At 42.0% G+C, this 20,348-nt stretch overlaps 1 protein-coding gene across 3 annotated transcripts in view; it reads left to right on the forward strand.

Annotated features, from left to right (window-relative positions):
- fnip1 (folliculin interacting protein 1) overlaps positions 1 to 20,020 on the forward strand; it is a 36,626-nt gene extending 16,606 nt beyond the window's left edge. For 2 of the 3 annotated variants that reach the window (XM_084386541.1, XM_084386540.1), the window contains 13 exons: positions 1,791 to 1,874; positions 2,181 to 2,252; positions 4,673 to 4,808; positions 5,750 to 5,951; positions 6,035 to 6,120; positions 10,078 to 10,224; positions 11,102 to 11,271; positions 12,908 to 13,289; positions 14,776 to 15,597; positions 15,861 to 16,026; positions 16,653 to 16,847; positions 17,204 to 17,319; positions 18,278 to 20,020. In XM_084386541.1, the coding sequence (XP_084242667.1) occupies positions 1,791 to 1,874; positions 2,181 to 2,252; positions 4,673 to 4,808; positions 5,750 to 5,951; positions 6,035 to 6,120; positions 10,078 to 10,224; positions 11,102 to 11,271; positions 12,908 to 13,289; positions 14,776 to 15,597; positions 15,861 to 16,026; positions 16,653 to 16,847; positions 17,204 to 17,319; positions 18,278 to 18,356 (2,657 nt within the window). In that variant the 3' untranslated portion in view covers positions 18,357 to 20,020. The remainder of the gene's footprint in view (positions 1 to 1,790; positions 1,875 to 2,180; positions 2,253 to 4,672; positions 4,809 to 5,749; positions 5,952 to 6,034; positions 6,121 to 10,077; positions 10,225 to 11,101; positions 11,272 to 12,907; positions 13,290 to 14,775; positions 15,598 to 15,860; positions 16,027 to 16,652; positions 16,848 to 17,203; positions 17,320 to 18,277) is intronic. The other variant, XM_084386539.1, reaches the window with a different exon arrangement.
- Positions 20,021 to 20,348: the final 328 nt, after the last annotated feature.

A 20,348-nucleotide genomic window follows, 5' to 3' on the forward strand; every position in this document is an offset into this window, starting at 1 on the left:
GCCCGTTAGCTTGTGTCCGCCCGTTAGCTTGTGTCCGCTCGTTAGCTTGTGTCCGCCCGTTAGCTTGTGTCCGCCCGTTAGCTTGTGTCCGCCCGTTAGCTTGTGTCCGCCCGTTAGCTTGTGTCCGCCCGTTAGCTTGTGTCCGCCCGTTAGCTTGTGTCCGCCCGTTAGCTTGTGTCCGCCCGTTAGCTTGTGTCCGCCCGTTAGCTTGTGTCCGCCCGTTAGCTTGTGTCCGCTCGTTAGCTTGTGTCCGCCCGTTAGCTTGTTTCCGCCCGTTAGCTTGTGTCCGCTCGTTAGCTTGTGTCCGCCCGTTAGCTTGTGTCCGCTCGTTAGCTTGTGTCCGCTCGTTAGCTTGTGTCCGCCCGTTAGCTTGTGTCCGCCCGTTAGCTTGTATCCGCCCGTTAGCTTGTGTCCCTGTCATTCGTTATCCAGCCGAAAATGTGATTAATTGTCATGAAACTAAAGTACAACACAACAGCTCCTACTGGACTTAAATAGAGCCTTGATGTGAAACGTGATAAAGTGCATTTAGAGTGACCCCTGACCTGAACATGTTTTCGTGAGCGTTGCCCGATCATCACACACACTGACATTCAAAAGTTCTGGATCGGTAAGATCTTTCATGTTTTTAAAAGAAGTCTCTTCTGCTCACCAAGGCTGCATTTATTTGATTAAAAATACAGAAAGAAAACAGTAATATTGTTAAATAATATTCCAATGTCGAACAGCTGTTTATTATCAATGTTTTATCAGGATTCTTTGATGAATAGAAAGTTCAAAAGAACAGCATTTATTTCAAATAGAAAGCTTTTGTAACATTATGAATGTCTTTACTGACACTTTTGATCAATTTAATGCATCATTGCTGAATAAAAGTATTAATTTCTTTTAGTTTCTTTGCAAAAACAAATAAATAAATAATAATTCTTACTGACCCCAAACTTGTGAACACTAGTGTTTAATGTTACAGAAGCTTTCTGTTTCTGATAAACGCTGTTCTTTTGAACTCTCTTTTCATCAAAGAATCCTGAAAATTTGTCCTCAACTGTTTTCAACACTGATAATAATCATAAATGTTTCTTGATCATCAAATCATCATATTAGAGTGATTCCTGAAGGATCATGTGACACTGAAGACTGGAGTAATGATGCTGAACATTCAGCTTTGATCACAGGAATAAATTACACTCTACTGTATATTCACATAGAAAACAATTATTTTACATTGTCATAATATTTAACAATATTACTGTTTTTTTGTTTTTGTTGTTGTTGCATTTTTAATCAAATAAATGCAGCCTTGCTGAGCAGAAGAGACTTCTTTAATGTTTCTCAGATCTCAGCGATCCCAGGCTTTTGAAGGCCAGTGTGTGTTTGAGTTGAGTTTAGCGTTTGTGTGCAACACTCTCAGAATGAATGGCACTGTTCACCAGATAAACGAGTCCCACAGACTCACTCACACACACTGTGTGTTTGTTCTGTGGTGTTAATCTGTCTGTGTGCTTCAGACACACTCGCGCTCAAAGCCTCGGAGCCGTTCGAGATGTGATGCTTTTCTCCAGCTCACCAACACTGCATTTATCTGATGAAAAATACACACATCTTCACACACAAAACAGCTGTTTTAAATTGTAACAATATTTGATCGCATAAATGCAGCGTTGGTGAGCAGAAGAGACTCTTTCCGAAGCGCCACACAGCGTTGTGTTGAGGTGTGTGTGCGTCCTGTACTTGACTAACCGTCTGATGTGTGTGTTCTTCCTGTTCTCCTGGCCGTGTGCGCGTCACAGGTTTCTCTCAGCTCTGCAGCCCGCGGCGGGCGCTCTCAGAGCAAGGCCCTCTCCGCCTCATCAAGAGCGCCTCTTTCTTTTCAGGTTGGCGTGTGTGTGTGTACGAGTGTGTGTGTGCATGTGCATGTGCATCCAGTGCTTTGCTTGTGACAACATCACGTGTAACTGGTAGATCTGAGCGGGTGTGAACTCTAGCTTTGACCAGCCTGTCCCCCATAAGCCACCGGTGTCCCTCTCCTGCCTGCGCTGTAAGCATGTGTGTGAGTGTGTGTGTGTGTGTGTGTGTAGAGCACAGTGGTGATGAGATGCCTGGATGTATGGATGGTGGAGGGTACGGGTGATCAAACTCTTTAAGAGTCTCTTGCGTGACTGTTTGTCTCTTCCTCTCAGGTCACAGTAACCCGATGGACATGCCGGGCCGAGGACCGTACGATGAGCGGGACAGTGGCATCGCTCGCTCAGGTGAGATGCAGAACACACACACACACACTTCAGCTTCAACACACAGATGTTGAATATGCAGAACACACACACTTCAGCTTGGACACACAGATGTTGAAGCTGCAGAACACACACTTCAGCTTAGACACACAGATGTTGAAGATGCAGAACACACACACTTCAGCTTAGACACACAGATGTTGAAGTGTCTGATGGGACACACACACTTCAGCTTCGACACGCAGATGTTGAAGATGCAGAACACACACACTTCAGCTTCAACACACACACTTCAGCTTCGACACACAGATGTTGAAGATGCAGAACACACACACACTTCAGCTTGGACACACAGGTGTTAAAGCTGCAGAACACACACACTTCAGTTTCGACACACACATGTTGAAGTGTCTGATGGGACACACAATTACTGCATGCAGTTGTTTAGTTTAATTTCTGGGCTATAATTAAGAAAATGTCATATTTGCCATGAAATCCATTTTGCTTTTTCAGTAGATTCCATTTTATCTTTCATTTACATTCTTTTAAAATTGCATTTTAATGATTGAATTAAATTTTAATATGATCTGCTGAATTCATATTTGATTGAAAGCAAACAAAGTGCTGCACACAAATAGAGAATTACATGTTAAATTGATACATTAATGAAAAATGTGATATTCCTTAAATAATGTTTTAATAACTGTGATTGTTGCTGCTCAGAGCAGCTCTGGAGATGAAGGTCATGTGCTCATAATGAGATAAACTAGTGTTTTCTGAGTCGGTGTTGGCTGCAAAAATGAAGTTGAGTTTGCTGACTCGTCATCTCTGCAGTTTAGTGAACGCGTGCGCTCCTATAGAGTAAAATCCACCTTTCATTTGGATTATGTAATCAAAGTGTATTTGTTTTCGATTTTAATTGTTTGTTTAAAAGACATTTCAAGCTACTATAGGCATATTTCTCATGTCTGTGAGGCAAGTGTCCTATACGCCGAGTTTTGGTTAATTTGTGACGCGCTCCAGTTCTTCCTGCAGTTGAAGACAGAGCAAGTTTTGAATCTCTTGAAGCTCCGCCCTCTGTGCCAGGAGCAGCAGCTCATTTGCATTTAAAGGGACGGACACACACAAGCTCTTGAAGCTCCGCCCTCTGTGCTGGGAGCAGCAGCTCATTTGCATTTAAAGGGACACACACACACACACAAGCTCCACCCTCTGTGCCAGGAGCAGCAGCTCATTTGCATTTAAAGAGACACACACAAAAACGGTGCGTTTTTGCTCACCCTCAAAAAGTGACAATTTTAACATGCTATATAAAAATATCTGTGGGGTATTTTGAGCTAAAACTTCACACACACACACCCTGGGGACATCAGAGACTTATTTTACATCTTGTGAAAAGAAGCATTATACCACCCCTTTAACAAATGAATGAGGAGAGTAGAGAATGACGTCCCGGGTCCATAAAGACCCGAGGTTTGCGTTTAAGGGTTAAATGTACAGCCCTACTTTTCATTCATTCAAAATTTGCCAAATTCCGTGTTATACTGTGAAGTCTATTTTTATGACTGGATTCCACAATGTTTTCTACGTCACTTGAATCATAGGGCCCTTAAAGTCATTTGTGATAGGAAATATCAGAGGATAGTAAAGTGAGATTCACTCTCAAATCTCAGGACGTTTCCTTATTAGAGACTTTAGAATGCAACTGAAGTCATTGTGAAAGGGCAGTTGCTCTCGTCTTTTCTCCTCTGTGTCGTATATGCGAGTGAACCGCTTCTGGAACAAGAACTAATGTGGGCGGAGCTTGATTGTGTCCGTGGGGAATTGATTGGATGGTTGTGGTTTGCTATTGGCTGATCTCATGTGAGTGACAGGTTATAGCCCCGCCCTCGTCATCAGAGAAGAGAAGAGATGCTGCAAGAGGAACTTATTCTGATTCAACATTATTAACGCACCGATAAATCTGTCTCCGAAATCTCTCGAATTTCTTGATATGAACATGTTGTTGTGTCCTGAATGAGAGTGCGCTGGTGTCGGGACGTCCTGAAGCTCAGCCTGGGGTCGCGGCTCAGGAATATCTGAGATCTGGAAAAGCTTGTGCAATGGAAAGAGCATAGCTGGGATCTCTCGCTCGGCTAATGCTGCGTCACACACACTCATGCTTATATTTAGCCCTTCCCCAAACTGCCCGTCAGCGCTAGTAAACGAGGAGGCTAATTCAGGCACACGCGCTTCATCTCCACTGAGCTCCTCCAGCGCCTGAACACCTGCTGTTAGAGGAACACCAAATCAGTTTTACTTCAGTGTGTTCTTGAGATTGGGATTGATACTTCAGTCCAAAGAGTCAATCCCAATCCCAGTGTGTGTGATAGTGAGTGACTGTGTGTGTGTGTGTGTGTGTGTGTGCGCTCACTGACTCTCTGCTCCTCTGTTCCCCGCAGCGTCTCTCAGTAGTCTGTTGATCACCCCGTTCCCGTCCCCGGGCTCGTCTCTCGCCAGTAGCTGTGCCAGTAGCTACCAGAGGCGCTGGTTACGCAGCCAGACCACCAGCCTGGAGAACGGCGTCTTCCCTCGATGGTGCGACTCTCATACACACACACACACACACACACACACACACACACACACACACACACACACACACACACACACACACACACACACACACACACACACACACACACACACACACACACACTTGTGTATCACACACACACTGCATTACAGTGAGGGCTGGGCAAGATGAACATCACCATAAGGAGATATAGTAGTTATTTTTGCCTTATTTTGTTATGATACCAAAATATTAGAGACCATGAAATTTAAAGACAAGTAAACAGGAATAAACAGTGTTTTTATCAGAAATACGACAGAAATGGAAAAGTCTTCCCTGTATGTATTAAATGCGCATTAAATCTACATTAATTATCATTTATATACATGAATTCTTATTAAAGCTACTAAAGTTATTCAGTGATTTTTCTCAGTCTTTTTTTATTTATTAACATTGACACACATCTTGAGTTTCTTCCGGGAACGAACACGTCTCAATATTCCTCATTATAATAATTAATACGCAGAATAAAGGGGCGGGGCCTGGTTGAGTTAGTTAGTAGTGTGTTAAACTGGCAGTTATGGAAAGGGGCGTGACATTTCCCAAACACACTCGAAGTACTCAACCAATCACAGCACACTGCTCCAGCCAACCAATCACAGCACAGTGTGCCTTTCAGAAGGAGGGGCTTCATAGAGACAGGAAGTAAACAGAGTGTTACTGACAGACTGGGAAGAGAGGAGCCGCAACAGTGGAGAATATGAGGAAAATAATCAACATTCAAGCAGGAAAGCCTGCTCTAGTAGAACCTGAAAACAACTTTGAGAAACAACATAATAGGTCCTCTCTAACAAATGAGAAATGAGAAATAACAAAAAGTACTGGGGACTCATTAGTGTGAGCCGACTCACACTTGAGGGTTCAGAGTGTGGTTCGGGCACTGTGTAACTGGTTTGCATTGCAGGTCTGTGGAGGAGAGCTTCAACATGTCTGATGAGAACAGCGGGCCGAGTCTGGGCGTCGCCAGGAAGAAGAAGATCGCCATCGGTGTCATCTTTCTGCTCTCGCCCAATGAGGAAGAGAACGCCAAGTTCCAGGACTTCTTCTTCTCTCACTTTCCGCTCTTCGAGAGCCACATGAACAAACTCAAAAGTGCCACCGAGCAGGTTAGACTCCATTCGTCTTTTTTGACCCTTTCTTGACCCTGTGCCACCTGTTGAGTCTCTCTTACGCGGCTCTGTGTTCGCAGGCTATGATACTGAGCCGCAGGTCAGCGGATGCCAGCCAGAGAGCTTTGGCGTACAGTCGAATGGTGGACGGCCTCAATGAGTTTAGGTGAGTGTGTGTGATGACATGTCTGTGAACGCTGATCACCAGGTGTTTTGGTTATTTGCTTCCAACAAAAGTCCAGCCAAAGGTTTAATGGACACTTTGACCCACTTATCCACCCATGTGACGCGAGATCAGCGCTGATCTGGGAGCGCTCTCACTGAATCATTGCAAGTGAAGGTGTTTAATCTTCTACTTCTGGTCCTGTATGAACGACAGCGTGAGCACCATGACCTTTGACACGATTCACACGATAACTCATCATGTGCATGACGGCAAGAAACATTATACATTTCAAAGACGTTTTCAATCATATTTGGTGTCAAATTTTTGAAAATATCTGTCAGTTGTCATTAAAATTGAGTATGTCATCAGGGCTCGACATTAATGCTTGTCCGAGACCAGTAGGTTATTTGAAGGGGCGGGTGAAAGTGAATTTTACTTGCTTGACCGGACGAGTATCCTGATTAAAACGGCAATAACAAAAAATAACTAGGGAATCACCAAAACACGAGACCGATTCTGCATTTATTTAGTGTAAGTGGTGATTGATAGTGAATAATAATGTAATATATAATGTACTGATGGTAACAAGGTTGTGCTGTTGAGGAGAAATTGCAAGAAATAAGCGCAGCTCACCCAAAGTTACCATACTTTAACTGTTAACATACTACGGTAAACATTCAAAATGTGGAGCTTTTATATTGATAACATAGGATACAGTTAAGCAACATCACATGACCAAGAGTGCTGAATACCATCACGATTGAAAATGTGACACTGATTTCATAATACAGTTCAATAAACAAGAAATTAAATGATTGATGATTCAGCGTTTTGATCGAATCGTTTGAGTCAAAGATTCAATGACTCATTCATAAACAACTGCCTCATTCCTGAACGAATCAGCCGTTTGAACGAATCGTTTAAATGAATGACTCATTGACTCTCATTAAGACGGTCACCTGCCGCCACCTACTGGTGGTTTAGTTTCATGTTTAAAATTAGCATTCTTTCTGATATTTTTTATTTGTGTATTCAAATAAATATTTAAAACAGTCTCATAACTAGTTAATGCAGTTCATTTTTCAGTGTAAATTATTTAATTTGATTGGTAACAGCCCTATAGTGTCTTATTATTCTAATTTAATTTATTGATCAGATTAAGAATAAAGTAAAGAAATAAAGTAAAGAAAAAAAAGAAAGAAAGAAGCGATTCTGAGCCGCCTGAAACGAGTCGTCAGTAATTCCAGTCTCACTTCCTGCTCGAACCTGCCAAATACTTGTGCACGTCCTGTTTTGTCTACATTTTAAATTCTGTGTAGTGTGAGCTTTAACCTGACCATTAATATATTAGTGTACAATAATAATAATGCTTTTAAAAAGGAGTATGGACCATATCCTGAAGTCTCCTGTGGAGGCAGCCGAGCGAGGGCTCGCGTCGCTGTAAAATAAGCTCTGTCCGTGTCAGTGCTTCAGAGCCGACCCACTAATGCACCATCTCAAACTTCCAAGTCATATGCCTGTTGGTGTGTGGCCAGAGCAACCTGACCCACAGAAACCTTATCTCCCTCACATACTGTCAGGACAGACCAGAATAGTCAATAATGTTCAAGGGAACAGACAAACAAATCTTTCAGATTTCCCACCTCCAGCGGGCTAATTATACTCCCAGAGCTCTGGCGATCTGGCGGAAGATCATAGTGCGTCACTATCTGGTGTTTGTATTGCCAAAGTTCATTGGTCAACCATCAGCTTTTTGTTTAGGTCACATTTTAAACAAATTTATGTCTAAAGGAAATACAAGTCAATCATTGTATCCCTTAAAACTCATCTTTGATCACCAAAATGACATATTTAAACTTTTTTTCTTCATGCCTTAAAATAGCTTGAATGTAACTCGACACCCTTGCCTCATTTAGTATGCGTGGTTCTATGAATATGCAAATGAGCCCCGCCTCCACTCACTCACTCAGCTCAGAGATCCACTGGTTGACGATCACACGTTGATCTGATTGGTTACAAGGTAGTTTGTGACGTCAGAAACACCAGCGATTTCAAAGCGTGTGTTTGAGACTGTCTTTGGTTCACTGCAGTTTTAAGGAGGAAATACTCAGCAATGGTGTCGACTTATGAACTTACACATGCTTTGTCTTAAAGTGTATTAAAAACACCACATATAGACATGTAAACAACATTAAAAACTTAGTGCATATGCAGCAGTATAACAATACACATCAATATTTATTTTTTTCATCATTATCTAGCATACCAGTGACATTCAATGCATTTATTACAAGTTTAATCAAATGTTGTTAATATGTAGTAGGGCTATATTGTGAATTCATGTCTTAAATTATCACCCAGCCCTTATTTGGAGTGACGAACGTTTAGCGCGTGTCGTTTTCTGTCAGAGCGGTTTATGAAAGAAGACCTAATCCAGTGCTAAAGCAGTTTCTGTCTGTTCGCTGCTCCTGCATGAGGCTTTTTATAGCCCACTGCACACTAACTTCAGTACTGGGAAGTGTAGTTCGGCTCGGGAAGGGTGTACTTTGTCCCTTTTCCAAGTGTCAGGTTGTTAGCAGCACATGCTCGGGTGTTTGTGCAAACATCTGCATCTTTCCCAGCGTCTAATCAGCACCAGTGATGGTAAACAACACGTGGGAAATCTGCTCAGGTCACTTCTGCGTTACAGATTGGAATTAAAGTTGCTGTAGAATCCTGAGATCTTCTTTGTGTATAATAAAGTGGAGGAAGCAGTCCTAATCTCTGTCCTAAACTTACCATTTCAAGTGGCATCACGGCATTAAGCTCTGGTCTCTTTTATAAAACTGTGTAGGATCCGCACTTAAAAGTGGACGTGCGCCCGAAAGCCAAAAACATATTCAGCCTTATAAAAGCGTGTGAACCTGCGCTAAATCCCCTTTATAAACCCCAGTCAGCGGAAGACTGTGCTCACATGCGTCTCCTCCCCGAAATAACCATATATGAGCTTACAATGCCTCGTTTACTATGCAGATCCTCATCTGCATATCATTTGCATATGCATAATCATCCACGTGATTCCATGTTTAACGGTACAAGACATTAGGAAAACATGAGATGCGGATGTGCGTCACATTACATTGCTAACAATCATTTAGTAGCCTATCCTTGCCTTGTTTTTTAATAAATCAATCAAATAGTATAAAATATATTTCAGAGAAAGTTTTTCTCAATCTTTTCCACTGGCAGAATGCTATTTGTAATTGCTTTATATTTTTAATGGAAATAGATTGGCCTTATTGTGCATTACTGATAATTATTCACATGAAAATATTTTCTGCTATTATCATCCGCTAAGCAAACATTAAAACACAGCAAGCCTCAGGAAAAGGGTTCAAACGCATCACATCCACTACTAATATTTCTATTTATTAGAATATCAACATTTTTTGTAACTTCTCAGTAATGATTTAATGTAATTTAAGTGCTTAACTCCATTAATGAGAATGGAATATTTAATCTAAATGTGTAAATCAGATGTAAAACAGAGTTTAAATCATTCTGTTATTTTAAACTGTTATTGTGAATATTTATGATTAGGACTCATAATGAAGATTTGAAGTGGTTGTCCTTCATCTGCCTTCACTCCCTCAGATCCAAAATGTCGGCAAAATGTTCGTACGCATGGATCAGAGTTTGTTTTTAATAAATCACACAACTTATGCGTGTGAAGTGGCGTACGGCTCATTCAGGGCAGTTCTGTGTGACGCAGCGGTTATGAATGAGAGCCCTGGACCGCGGCCCATGTTCCCCGTCTGCAGGACACTTCCAGACGTCACATATGCTGCCGTGGTCTTTCCCAGCCGGCAGCCCTGCGCAACTGAAACGCTCTTTGTTTCAACTGTTGACAAAAGCTCTTCTGTCTGTGTGTGTGTGTGTGTGTATGTGTGTGTGTGTGTGTGTGCGGACGGCCTGTAGGACGACCATCTGCAACCTGTACACGATGCCACGCGTGTCCGAGCCCGTCTGGCTCACCATGATGTCGGGTCCACCTGAGAAGAACCAGCTGTGTGGCCACTTCATGAGGGAGCTGGCGCTGCTAATGGAGCAAGCCTCCAAGAACCAGTTGAGTAACGTCACACGTACTTCTCAAGGCATTGCATGCTGGGATAAGTAGGGTTTGAATTTTAACGATTTCGATTCTGTCTATCAATTCCTAATTTCGATTCCAATAAGGTAATAAAAAACAACAACCTTAGATATCAGTCGCATTTAGTCTTATTGCAAAACATGTAGTTGTAACTGAATATCATGAATGGAAATCCACAGGCTGAAGAACACTTACACAAGCAGCGTTTGCCTGTGGTTTACAAACACCATAGAAGAACAACTAGCCTAACTAATATAAACTTCAAGCATTATTAAAGACAAGTAAACACTCTGCTAATTTTTTTTATTTGTTCTTTTTTAATTACTATCGCAACAAATAGACACAACTGAACAAAGATACGATTGAAATAAATCGAAAAAAATAAATTCAGGTTCAGAAACTGTAATCAAATGTAAAATAACACTGTACTTTATAAATAAAATACATTACAAATATAGTTACAAAAGCTATTCAGTCGAGAACGAGTGAATTTTCTCTCTGTCTTTTGTTTGATTAGCGTTATAGAGACGGCAGCAGGAATATTAGGCTACTGTCACTTTAAGAGCTGCACGGATCCAATATAATGATACACATACTATACCAAAATACTGATACAAGCGCCGTCTCACGCTTGAATTGTTTAAAGTCATATTAAAATATTCACAAAGGAATCGATAAGAGGAATCAAAATTTTCATTTTATAACGAGTATTTTACATTTTATAGTACTTTTTTTTTTTTTATTTTTTTTTTTTTTTTTATAATTGATTTTCGATTCCCAACCCTAGTGATAAGTGTGAGTGATGGGTGTTTTCGTAACCATGTTGTTGCATGCTTTCTCTCTTGCCTTCAGATTCCTCCCAGCGCTCCTCACTGCAGTTCTCACGAACCATCTGGCCTGGGTCCCCACGGTCATGCCCAACGGTCAGCCGCCCCTGAAGATCTTCCTGGAGAAGCACTCCTCCCCCAGTGTGGACATGCTGGCCAAAACACATCCCTACAACCCACTCTGGGCACAGCTTGGTAAATGAAGCTTACAAGACTGCAAAAATATTTGTGCATTTTGCCATCTAGTGGAGTGTAGATGCAAATGCCCACAGTGAACCACATGCTTTAGAGCAGAGGTTCATGACACGTGGACTCAATAAATCCTAATCTTGAGCAAAATAATCAAGCTGACATTCAGTACAACCTGTGTCTTTTATTTAGAATACATGCAAATGTCATTTACGTCTTTTAGTTTAAGTTTTTGAAGAGTGCGCATGTGTGAACGAGCTCTAGTGTGTGAGAACGAGTCTATGACTGAATCTGGAAATATAGCAAAATAACTGAGAAAAATGAGAAATAGTCTTCAGATGCCAGTCCGTAATTTATAGCAAAACATCTCGCATTAATTAGATCTCAAACAGATTCATTAGAAGTAGTTATCACTCCTCCACCTGCGTGACATCATTAACCAACGTGGTTGAACGACCAATTTGCAACAATATGGTTTCGGGAAACAGTCGAGACTAGCTAGTGGATTCTTCAGTGATGTGTCGTACTGTGATAGTGAGCAGCGAGTTACAGCAGTGTACGGGACACACACTCCTGCAGAGTTTAGCTTCAACTCCATTGTTGAAGTCCAGTCCTGCTCCTGGAGGGACACTTTCCTGCCTGGAAGTTTTAGTGATCCTGAAGACCTTGATTTAGCTGGTTCAAGTGTGAGATTGGCGCTAAAGGATCTGCTCTCTAAATTGTGAAATCCGTTTAGTGCACTGGAATGTTCGCTCCTTAAAAAAGCCCACAATGTGCTACTAAAACTAGGGAGCACTGATTCTTACTACACTCTAAAAAATAAAGTTTTTTTAAGAACCTTTAAAGTCCCCCTTTAAAACTCATCTTTGATCACCAAAATGACGCATTTAAACGTTTTTTTTCCTTGGAAAAAAAATCTTCATGCTTTATAATATCTTGAATGTAACTCGACACCCTTGCCTCATTTAGTATACGCGGTTCTATGAATATGCAAATGAGCCCCGCCTCCACTCACTCAATCAGCTCAGAGATCCACTGGTTGACGATCACACGTTGATCTGATTGGTTACAAGGTAGTTTGTGACGTCAGAAACACCAGCGATTTCAAAGCGTGTTTCTGAGACTGTCTTTGGTTCACTGCAGTTTTAAGGAGGAAATACTCAGCAATGGTGTCGACTTATGACTTACATGATCTAGTTAATATTTATAATAAAATTCTGAACAGACAACTAAACAATATAACATATAGGCTAATTTACTATAGTTTCTGACAAAATGTGTATTGCTGCAGTCTATTAAAAAAATATATATATTATTTTGAATAAATGATTCAATGACTTACTCATAAAGATGTAAAAAAAAAATCACAGTTTTTGAACAAATCTCGTAAATTAATGATTCAATGACAAGTACATTTTTTAAGTTTCTATAGTGCAATGATGGCATGTTCATAAATGTTATGACGTCGTCATCTTACATGTGATGTTAGTAAAATCAAGCCCTTGTTAAGGGGTCAAATGTCACTGCATAACAGGATTGAAGGCTAATTTTGCAATGTGTCTTTTTCCACATTGCATCACATTTCATATTTGGTTCCTCATGTGTATGAGTTGTTTGGTTAATAAGGTTGTGTTTTCTGCAGGTGACCTGTACGGTGCGATCGGCTCCCCGGTGCGCCTGTCCCGTACGGTGGTGGTGGGCCGGCGCCAGGAGCTGGTCCAGCGGCTCCTCTACGTGCTGACGTACTTCATCCGCTGCTCAGAGCTGCTGGAGATGCACCTGCTGGAGAGCGCCGAGGACGAGGCCATCGTCATGCCCGGCTCGCTCATCACCACCTCGCTGCGCCCCGGAGAGGTGGAGGATTCCGAGTACGTGCTGGTCACCATGCACAAGCCCAGCCAGGACTACCTGACCCACAGTGCCGAGGCTGAGGACGGGTTACAGAGCAGGTCGTACATGGAGGCCGAGGTTTCAGACGAGCATAACCATCCCACTGCACCCGACGGAGACGCTCCCGTCTGCAGGTGAGAGGAATCCTTGTGATTCTAAACTGAACTCAAATGGCTCTGAGAATTGGGTAAGAGACAAACATAATTGGCTCAAAGGTGCAGTGTGTGAGTTTTAGCGGCATCTAGTGGTGAGGTTGTGAACTGCACCCAACAGAAGTTACGGTGGCCGACAGGAAGTGATGTTGTCGTCTGAGACAGCAGAGAGTAGCCAGTTATAAAGTTTCTTTACAAAGATAAATTAAGAAATTATGTTTACTTGATTATTCAGTAAAATTATGTTATTGTGAATGTGAATATTATTGTTACCTGTTCATCATTGTGTCAGTGTTTTATTCGCTGACTTTAGCTCGCTTCTTTACACGAAGAACAACATAGTGACGAAACGCGTTTGTCCGCTCAGGGCCACTGTAGAAACATGTCAATGTAAGCAGACCCGCGGTGTGTGTAGAGAGAAATGCCTCATTCTAAGCTAATAAAAACATAACGGTTCATTAAGTAAGCTCTTTATACACCACCGAAAACATAGTTATGTATATGATATTGCATTTCTGTCAACAGATCCTCCTAAATATTACACAGTGCACCTTAAATTAGGGAAATTGAGAGATGAAACCATGCTGATGACCTGGGTCTGTGGTGGTGTAGTGAGTCTGACGTGTAATTAAACTCGAGGGACTGATGGTGCAGTGAACCCGAGGTTACCCTGTGAGTCAGTCTTTGAGCTCCTGTCCGATTTTAGGGAGAAATCGGGTCCATCGGAGACGTCCAATAGATTTCTTAGGCGCGCCGAAAGAACACCACAGACACAGTGTAATCACCTTGGGTAAATCTGGGAGCTGTGAAAAATATGACACGCACATGTCGCGTTTTGCCAGGTGAAAAGTTTATCTATGTATCATCCTTTTATTCTTTTAGTTCCATTTATAACTGTATCATCTTTATATCTCTTTTTTATAACGGTTTTAATTTTCCTTGCTTTTATTTTGTGATTTATTTTAATTCCTTTTTGTTTGATAACTTCATTCAATTTCTGTATATGTCCTACCTATTAGACAGGAAGGGTACAGGTAAATATGACATTTATTATGGGTTTATGTGAGGATTGTTTGAAGTTCACTTAAATTAAAAGTTGTTATTTTTTGAAGCCTAATAAATGTAAAAAAAAAAATCGATAGCTTTCGATCACACTGTAATGTTGAATGGCTATAATTAATGTTTAAAATTGGGGGAATTTTTTTTTTTTTTTTAACCAGACATCAATAGCTGTATTAGTATCAGTGATACTGACCTTCATTCATAAAAAGATGCCATTAAACAAGTATTTAAAATATACTGTCTATGTTGTCTCTACATTAATTTGGAGATTAACTTTGAAATGATTACATTATTAAATATATAAACCTATAAAAACGTAAGTGTTTTTAATCACGATTTAATCGCAGAAAAAATGTGTGATTAATCGAGTACATTTTTTTAAATCTGAAATAAACTTGCCTTGCAGGGAGGCGGAGAGTCCGCGGCTCGAGACTCGCCTGGAAACCGTGGTAAAGATCGGATCCACCTCGCCGTGCGAGAGACGAACCTCGCTCGAGGTTTCAGCGGACGTGCCTGAGGTTAAAACTGGCGAGCCAACCAGGGTCCTTAATTCCCCAAACGCCCTGCTCGAGAAGAAGCCGCCCGACAAGATCTCAACCCTCCCAGCCTTTCATCTCGACGAGAACGAACCCTCTTCCAAAGTCACATTCCTCATCGGAGACTCCATGTCTCCTGAATCTGACATGGAGAGTCGGCAATTAAAGGTGGAGAAGGAGATCAAGAAACACAAGAAGCTTCTCAAAGACAACCAGCAGAGGCTGTGTAACGCAGAGGCGAAGCTCAAACTGGACCAAATCAAGACCAATGATGGCGTGAATGCACCGTCCCTCACTAGAAAGATGTCTCAGTGGGGGCCACGAGTGCAAGGGGACTGCACGGATATGTTCGATGAGTATTTCAGTGAGGACAACCCTGTGGAGACCAGGACTATTGACGATGTCTATCCGAAAGCTGCACAAACAGGGATTAACACCTGCTGTTCTGCTGAGCAGGACAAGGGCATCGAGATCTCGCTGAGTGTGCCTTCGCCAGGCCCAGCGGTGGACCAGAAGAAAGCTCTCCCGCTGAACGACTGGGAGATCCCACGCAACGAGAGCTCGGACAGCGCGCTGGGCGACAGCGAGAGCGAGGATGCCGGACAGGAGCTTCATCGGCACGAGTCCGACGGGCCGTTCTACAGCGACGAGCCGAACGACTGGCAAGATGAGCTCGAGGTGCCGTTACCCGGGTAAGACTCTGGTTAGGGAAGAACAGGAGGTTGCACTTTACAATAAGGTTCATAACTACATTAGTTAACGTGAACTAAGAATGAAAAATACTTCTACAGCATTTATTTATCTTAGCTAATATTCATTTCTACATTTACTGATACATTAGTAAAATCAAAGGTTGTATTTGTTAACATTATGTAATGCACAAACAATAAACAGCTGCATTTTACAGGCTGTGTAAAAAAAGAGTCAATAATGAACGAGATTATCTGTTTTCTAGGGAGAAGCTGGTGGAGAACTTCTCTAAACCGAGCATTGCAAACTTTGGGAGGTCATTGTTTGGTGGATACTGTCCCACATATGTTCCAGACTTCGTTCTGCACGGAGCGCCCAATGACGAGAAGCTGAGGCAGAACCTCGTGTCGGATCTGGCCCATGCAGTTCAGGTAAAGACGCCTCCAGTGGATCACATACCTAGCACTTGGTGGTACTTGCTAAGTGTCAAATCAGTGTTGCTTGCGTGCAGTAAGGGCTGCTTCAACAAATGTTTTATCTGATTGATCTTAATTGACATTAATGTGAGTTGCGCCATATTTAAAGTCCCCCTGTAGTCAATAATTGTATTCTTTAAAACTCATCTGATCACCACAATGACATAAATGTCTTCATGCCTTAAAATATCTTGAATGTAACCCGACACCCTTGCCTCATTTAGTATACGTGGTTCTATGAATATGCTAATGAGCCCCGCCTCCACTCACTCGCTCAGCTCAGAGATCCACTGGTTGACGATCACACGTTGATCTGATTGGTTACAAGGTAGTTTGTGACGTCAGAAACACCAGCGATTTCAAAGCGTGTTTTTGAGACTGTCTTTGGTTCACTGCAGTTTTAAGGACGAAATACTCAGCAATGGTGTCGACTTATGAATTTACACATGCTTTGTCTTAAAGCATATTAAAAACACCACATAGACACATAAACAACATTAAAAGCTGGATTTACACCACAGGAGGACTTTAAATGCACAGAACTGTGACTGTGATGTGATAAGTGTGTGTTTGTTGTGCAGCACCCAGTGCTGGACGAGCCGCTGGCGGAGGCCGTGTGCATCATCGCAGACACTGATAAGTGGAGCGTTCAGGTGGCCAGCAGCCAGAGACGACCCTCCGACAAACTGGGTCAAGAAGTGCTGGTGTCCAGCCTCGTGTCCGGCCTGCTCCAGTCCACATACCAGCTCTACAGACTCAACCTGTCTCCCAACTTCGTGAGTTACACTCCCTCTCGCTTCAACACGTTTCACAAGGACAGAGAAACCAGTGTAATCCGTAATGAGCGGCATATTAGCATAACAAAAACCGGCAGGAAAACTGTCCTGTGGCTCTCGGCCCCGTCTGGCTTCATACCACACTAACATACTTTACTTAAATATTATGTTCAAGTGTTAAACCATCAAGCTCTTATTTACTAGTCCTTAAAGCTTCTCCTTTGTTGGCAATGTGTTCATAAACGCTTGTCTTTACAAATCTGGTCGAGTTAGTAGCGTATGGTGTGTTTGGGCCAGGTAAAGGCTGAACTGAACTGTGTGTGTCGGCACGGATGTGACTCTCGCTCTGCTTTCAGTGCATCATGCATCTGGAGGACCGTCTGCAGGAGCTGTACTTCAAGAGCAAGATGCTGGCGGAGTACCTGAAGGGGCAGACCCGAGTGCACGTGAAGGAGCTGGGCATGGTCCTGGGGTAAGGCTCACGGCACGCTGGGACAGTCTTAGTGCTGGGCGCTAACAACAAACATTTATATCACAGGACTTCTCACAATTATTATATGACGGGGGTTTTTCCAAGCATGACGGGGTGTTCACCACATGTTCTACTGAGTGAGAGAGGAGATACTGCAGTAGATTGACCCAGAATGCCCTATTTTACTGTCATGAGTGAATATTGTAGACAAATCCACACTAGTATTAATATAATACAGGTTTGCAGTGTTTATAAAGAGGTCCAGCAGGAGGCGCTGTAGGAGCGGCAGAAATATCGTTCATAAACGCTGCTTTATCAGGAAAGACGAAGAAAGATTCAATGAAAATAACATCGAAACTTTTCTAAAGACAGTCAGTTCCCTTCACATGCATTCATACAGAAACACCCGCGCCGCGTTTAGACTGTGAAACGGTCAGTGCTCGAGTTTATTCAGCGATGTCAAAGCCTTCTGGAGAATCTGTTAGTGGCGGCCAGTGTTGATACTGTGAACCAATGTATGGGAAACACTGTAATATCATTTGACAGCTTATCAGTTATAGTTTAACCTCTCCATCTTCACCGTCACGCTCAGTAACATCATTTCTTAATGTATCTTTGTAAAGAAACCTCAGTGTTTAACTGGCTCCTCTCTGCTGTCTCAGACGACGACATCACTTCCTGTCGACCACCGTAACTTCTGTTGGGTGCAATTCACAACCTCACCACTAGATGCCGCTAAAACTCACACACTGCACCTTTAAGCGACATATAAAAAATTCATATCATGACAAAAATCAACACTGGTATTCGGTATGAACCGGTGTGGTGATGAGTCAAGTCATTTTTTTAAAATGTGAATTTTTTTAATTACAAGTGTATCCAGTATATCATCGCCCAGCACTAGCGTGTGTATCCGGCGAAAGCCAGTGATCTGATGATGTTCCCTTTATTCCCACAGGATCGAGTCGAACGACCTGCCTCTGCTAGCGGCCATAGCTAGCACACACTCGCCGTACGTGGCCCAGATCCTCCTGTAGAGGTCATCGGGGTCACCGGGGTCATCGGGGTCATCGGGGTCAGGGTGAGCAGACTGCAGGACAGATGCTCTTCCCCAAACCCACAGATTCCCAGAAACCCTCTCCGGACGATCACTTCTTCACAATGTGGACGGAGTTTTTTAATTCTTCACACAACGTCTGAATGTAGAAGCCAAAGAAGCCCTCGCGTTCGTGAACACACACTGAAGCCGTTCGCGGCCGGCGCCTTCTTCACATCAACATAGGAAGCAAAGACTCTTAAAATCAGTTTTATGATTTTAAATACGTTATATTCTCAATCGATCGTGGCAGTGAGTGATCATGTTGATATCCTTTTAATGTGTTTACAAGAGAATAACCCTGTTGTTTCCAGAGCTCTACCTCACACACACACACACACACTCATGTTAAATGAAACACTTTCACGTCTGGTTCTCAGTCACCCAGTAAAGATGAACCCCACGGCACGACCTCCCACCAATGAGCTCTGAGGATTCGACATTCTGTTGTTTTGTGTTTCGGCAAAGTCACTTTAGCGGTAACAGTGTTTACCTGTCCCGTGGAGGAAGAGTATCAAGAGATGTACTTTTATTATTTGAACAGTCATTTAATCGTGACGTGCTGTGTGATGTTTATATACACCGGGAGAGAGAGAGAGATCAACACTCACTCACTACATCGCATTTGTGCTGGACTGTTTTGTAACACTGATCCAGGGACATTCAACAATCATGTACTTTCAGGATTGAAATGCTGAATCTTCGTGTAATGACGATTGTTAGCGTGCAGCCAGTTTGTTTACTGATGAAACATGCATATGCGTTATTAACTCTTTCCCTGCCATTGACAGAATGTCCGTCTTTCTGTGTTTCCACTGCGATACGGTAGGGGGCGCTATCACACACCTCTGATAGAGAATCTCCTGATGTGAAAGAGAAGCAGAAACAAGCGATAGAAGCATGATTTAGTTTTTGGGGGAAAAAGCAACATTTTGATCAAAACGCAGAGAAAATAGCTTTTTTTTTATTATTATTAATTTTTTTTGTGTGTTGATTAGAAAAATGATGCATGAAGCTAGAATGAAACTGCAAATTGCATGTTCACATATTCATACAACAACATATTCTGGGGGCCATGAACACTTCTGAAAAATGATCAAGTATGCTGATGCTGGCGGCGACTTGTCTGAATCACGCTGGCGGGGAAAGAGTTAATATTAGCATATATTTCAACCCGTTCATGACTTGCATAGATGTTTATGATTGGTTTGCTTACTTTGTGTTTGGGTCAAACCATCCAAGTCTTAATCAGCGTGACATGATGAAGACGGGCTTTACGAGGCATCGCAGGTTATTAGTGCAGAGGGGTAAAACATGTACGAGATGCCAGACTTGCAATTTATTTCATTTTGTAAAAAAAAAAAAAAAAAAAAAAACACATCTATATCCACTTGTCTTCTCCAGAATATGTATTTATATCTAATTATTTCTTTATACAACAACAACAAACATTTTAATTTATTTACTGGCATGCATTGGTAATGTTAGCTGTATATACTGCTTAGATTTTATTGATGTATTTGTACATAATGCCTCTCCTTTTGACCTTATCTTTGTTTCCCAGTTTTTATGGGAATATTGTGCAATAAATATGCCAACATTACACATTTATGATGTTGATTCTTACAGCATTATTAATCTGTCTGTCCATAGTGGCACCTGGGAGACGAGATCCCAGTGGAAATATCACAGTTATAGTCCTGTTCAAGGCTGGATTTTGAGACATTTATAACAATGAACAACAATGGGAGAAAATATCTAGGTTACATCACATTAGATTAGTGAACGTGGGACACTAGCTACTACTTTATATTTGAGATATAATATTTGCCATTTTCAAACCACATCCTCACAGTCATATGACAAACCTCAGGGTAACACGCAAACCTGAACGTCATCATGAGATAACATTTCTTATACCTTAAGATTTTTG

The sequence above is a fragment of the Rutilus rutilus genome (genome assembly GCF_951802725.1).
Source record: "Rutilus rutilus genome assembly, chromosome: 18".
Classification (NCBI taxonomy): Eukaryota; Metazoa; Chordata; class Actinopteri; order Cypriniformes; family Leuciscidae; genus Rutilus; species Rutilus rutilus.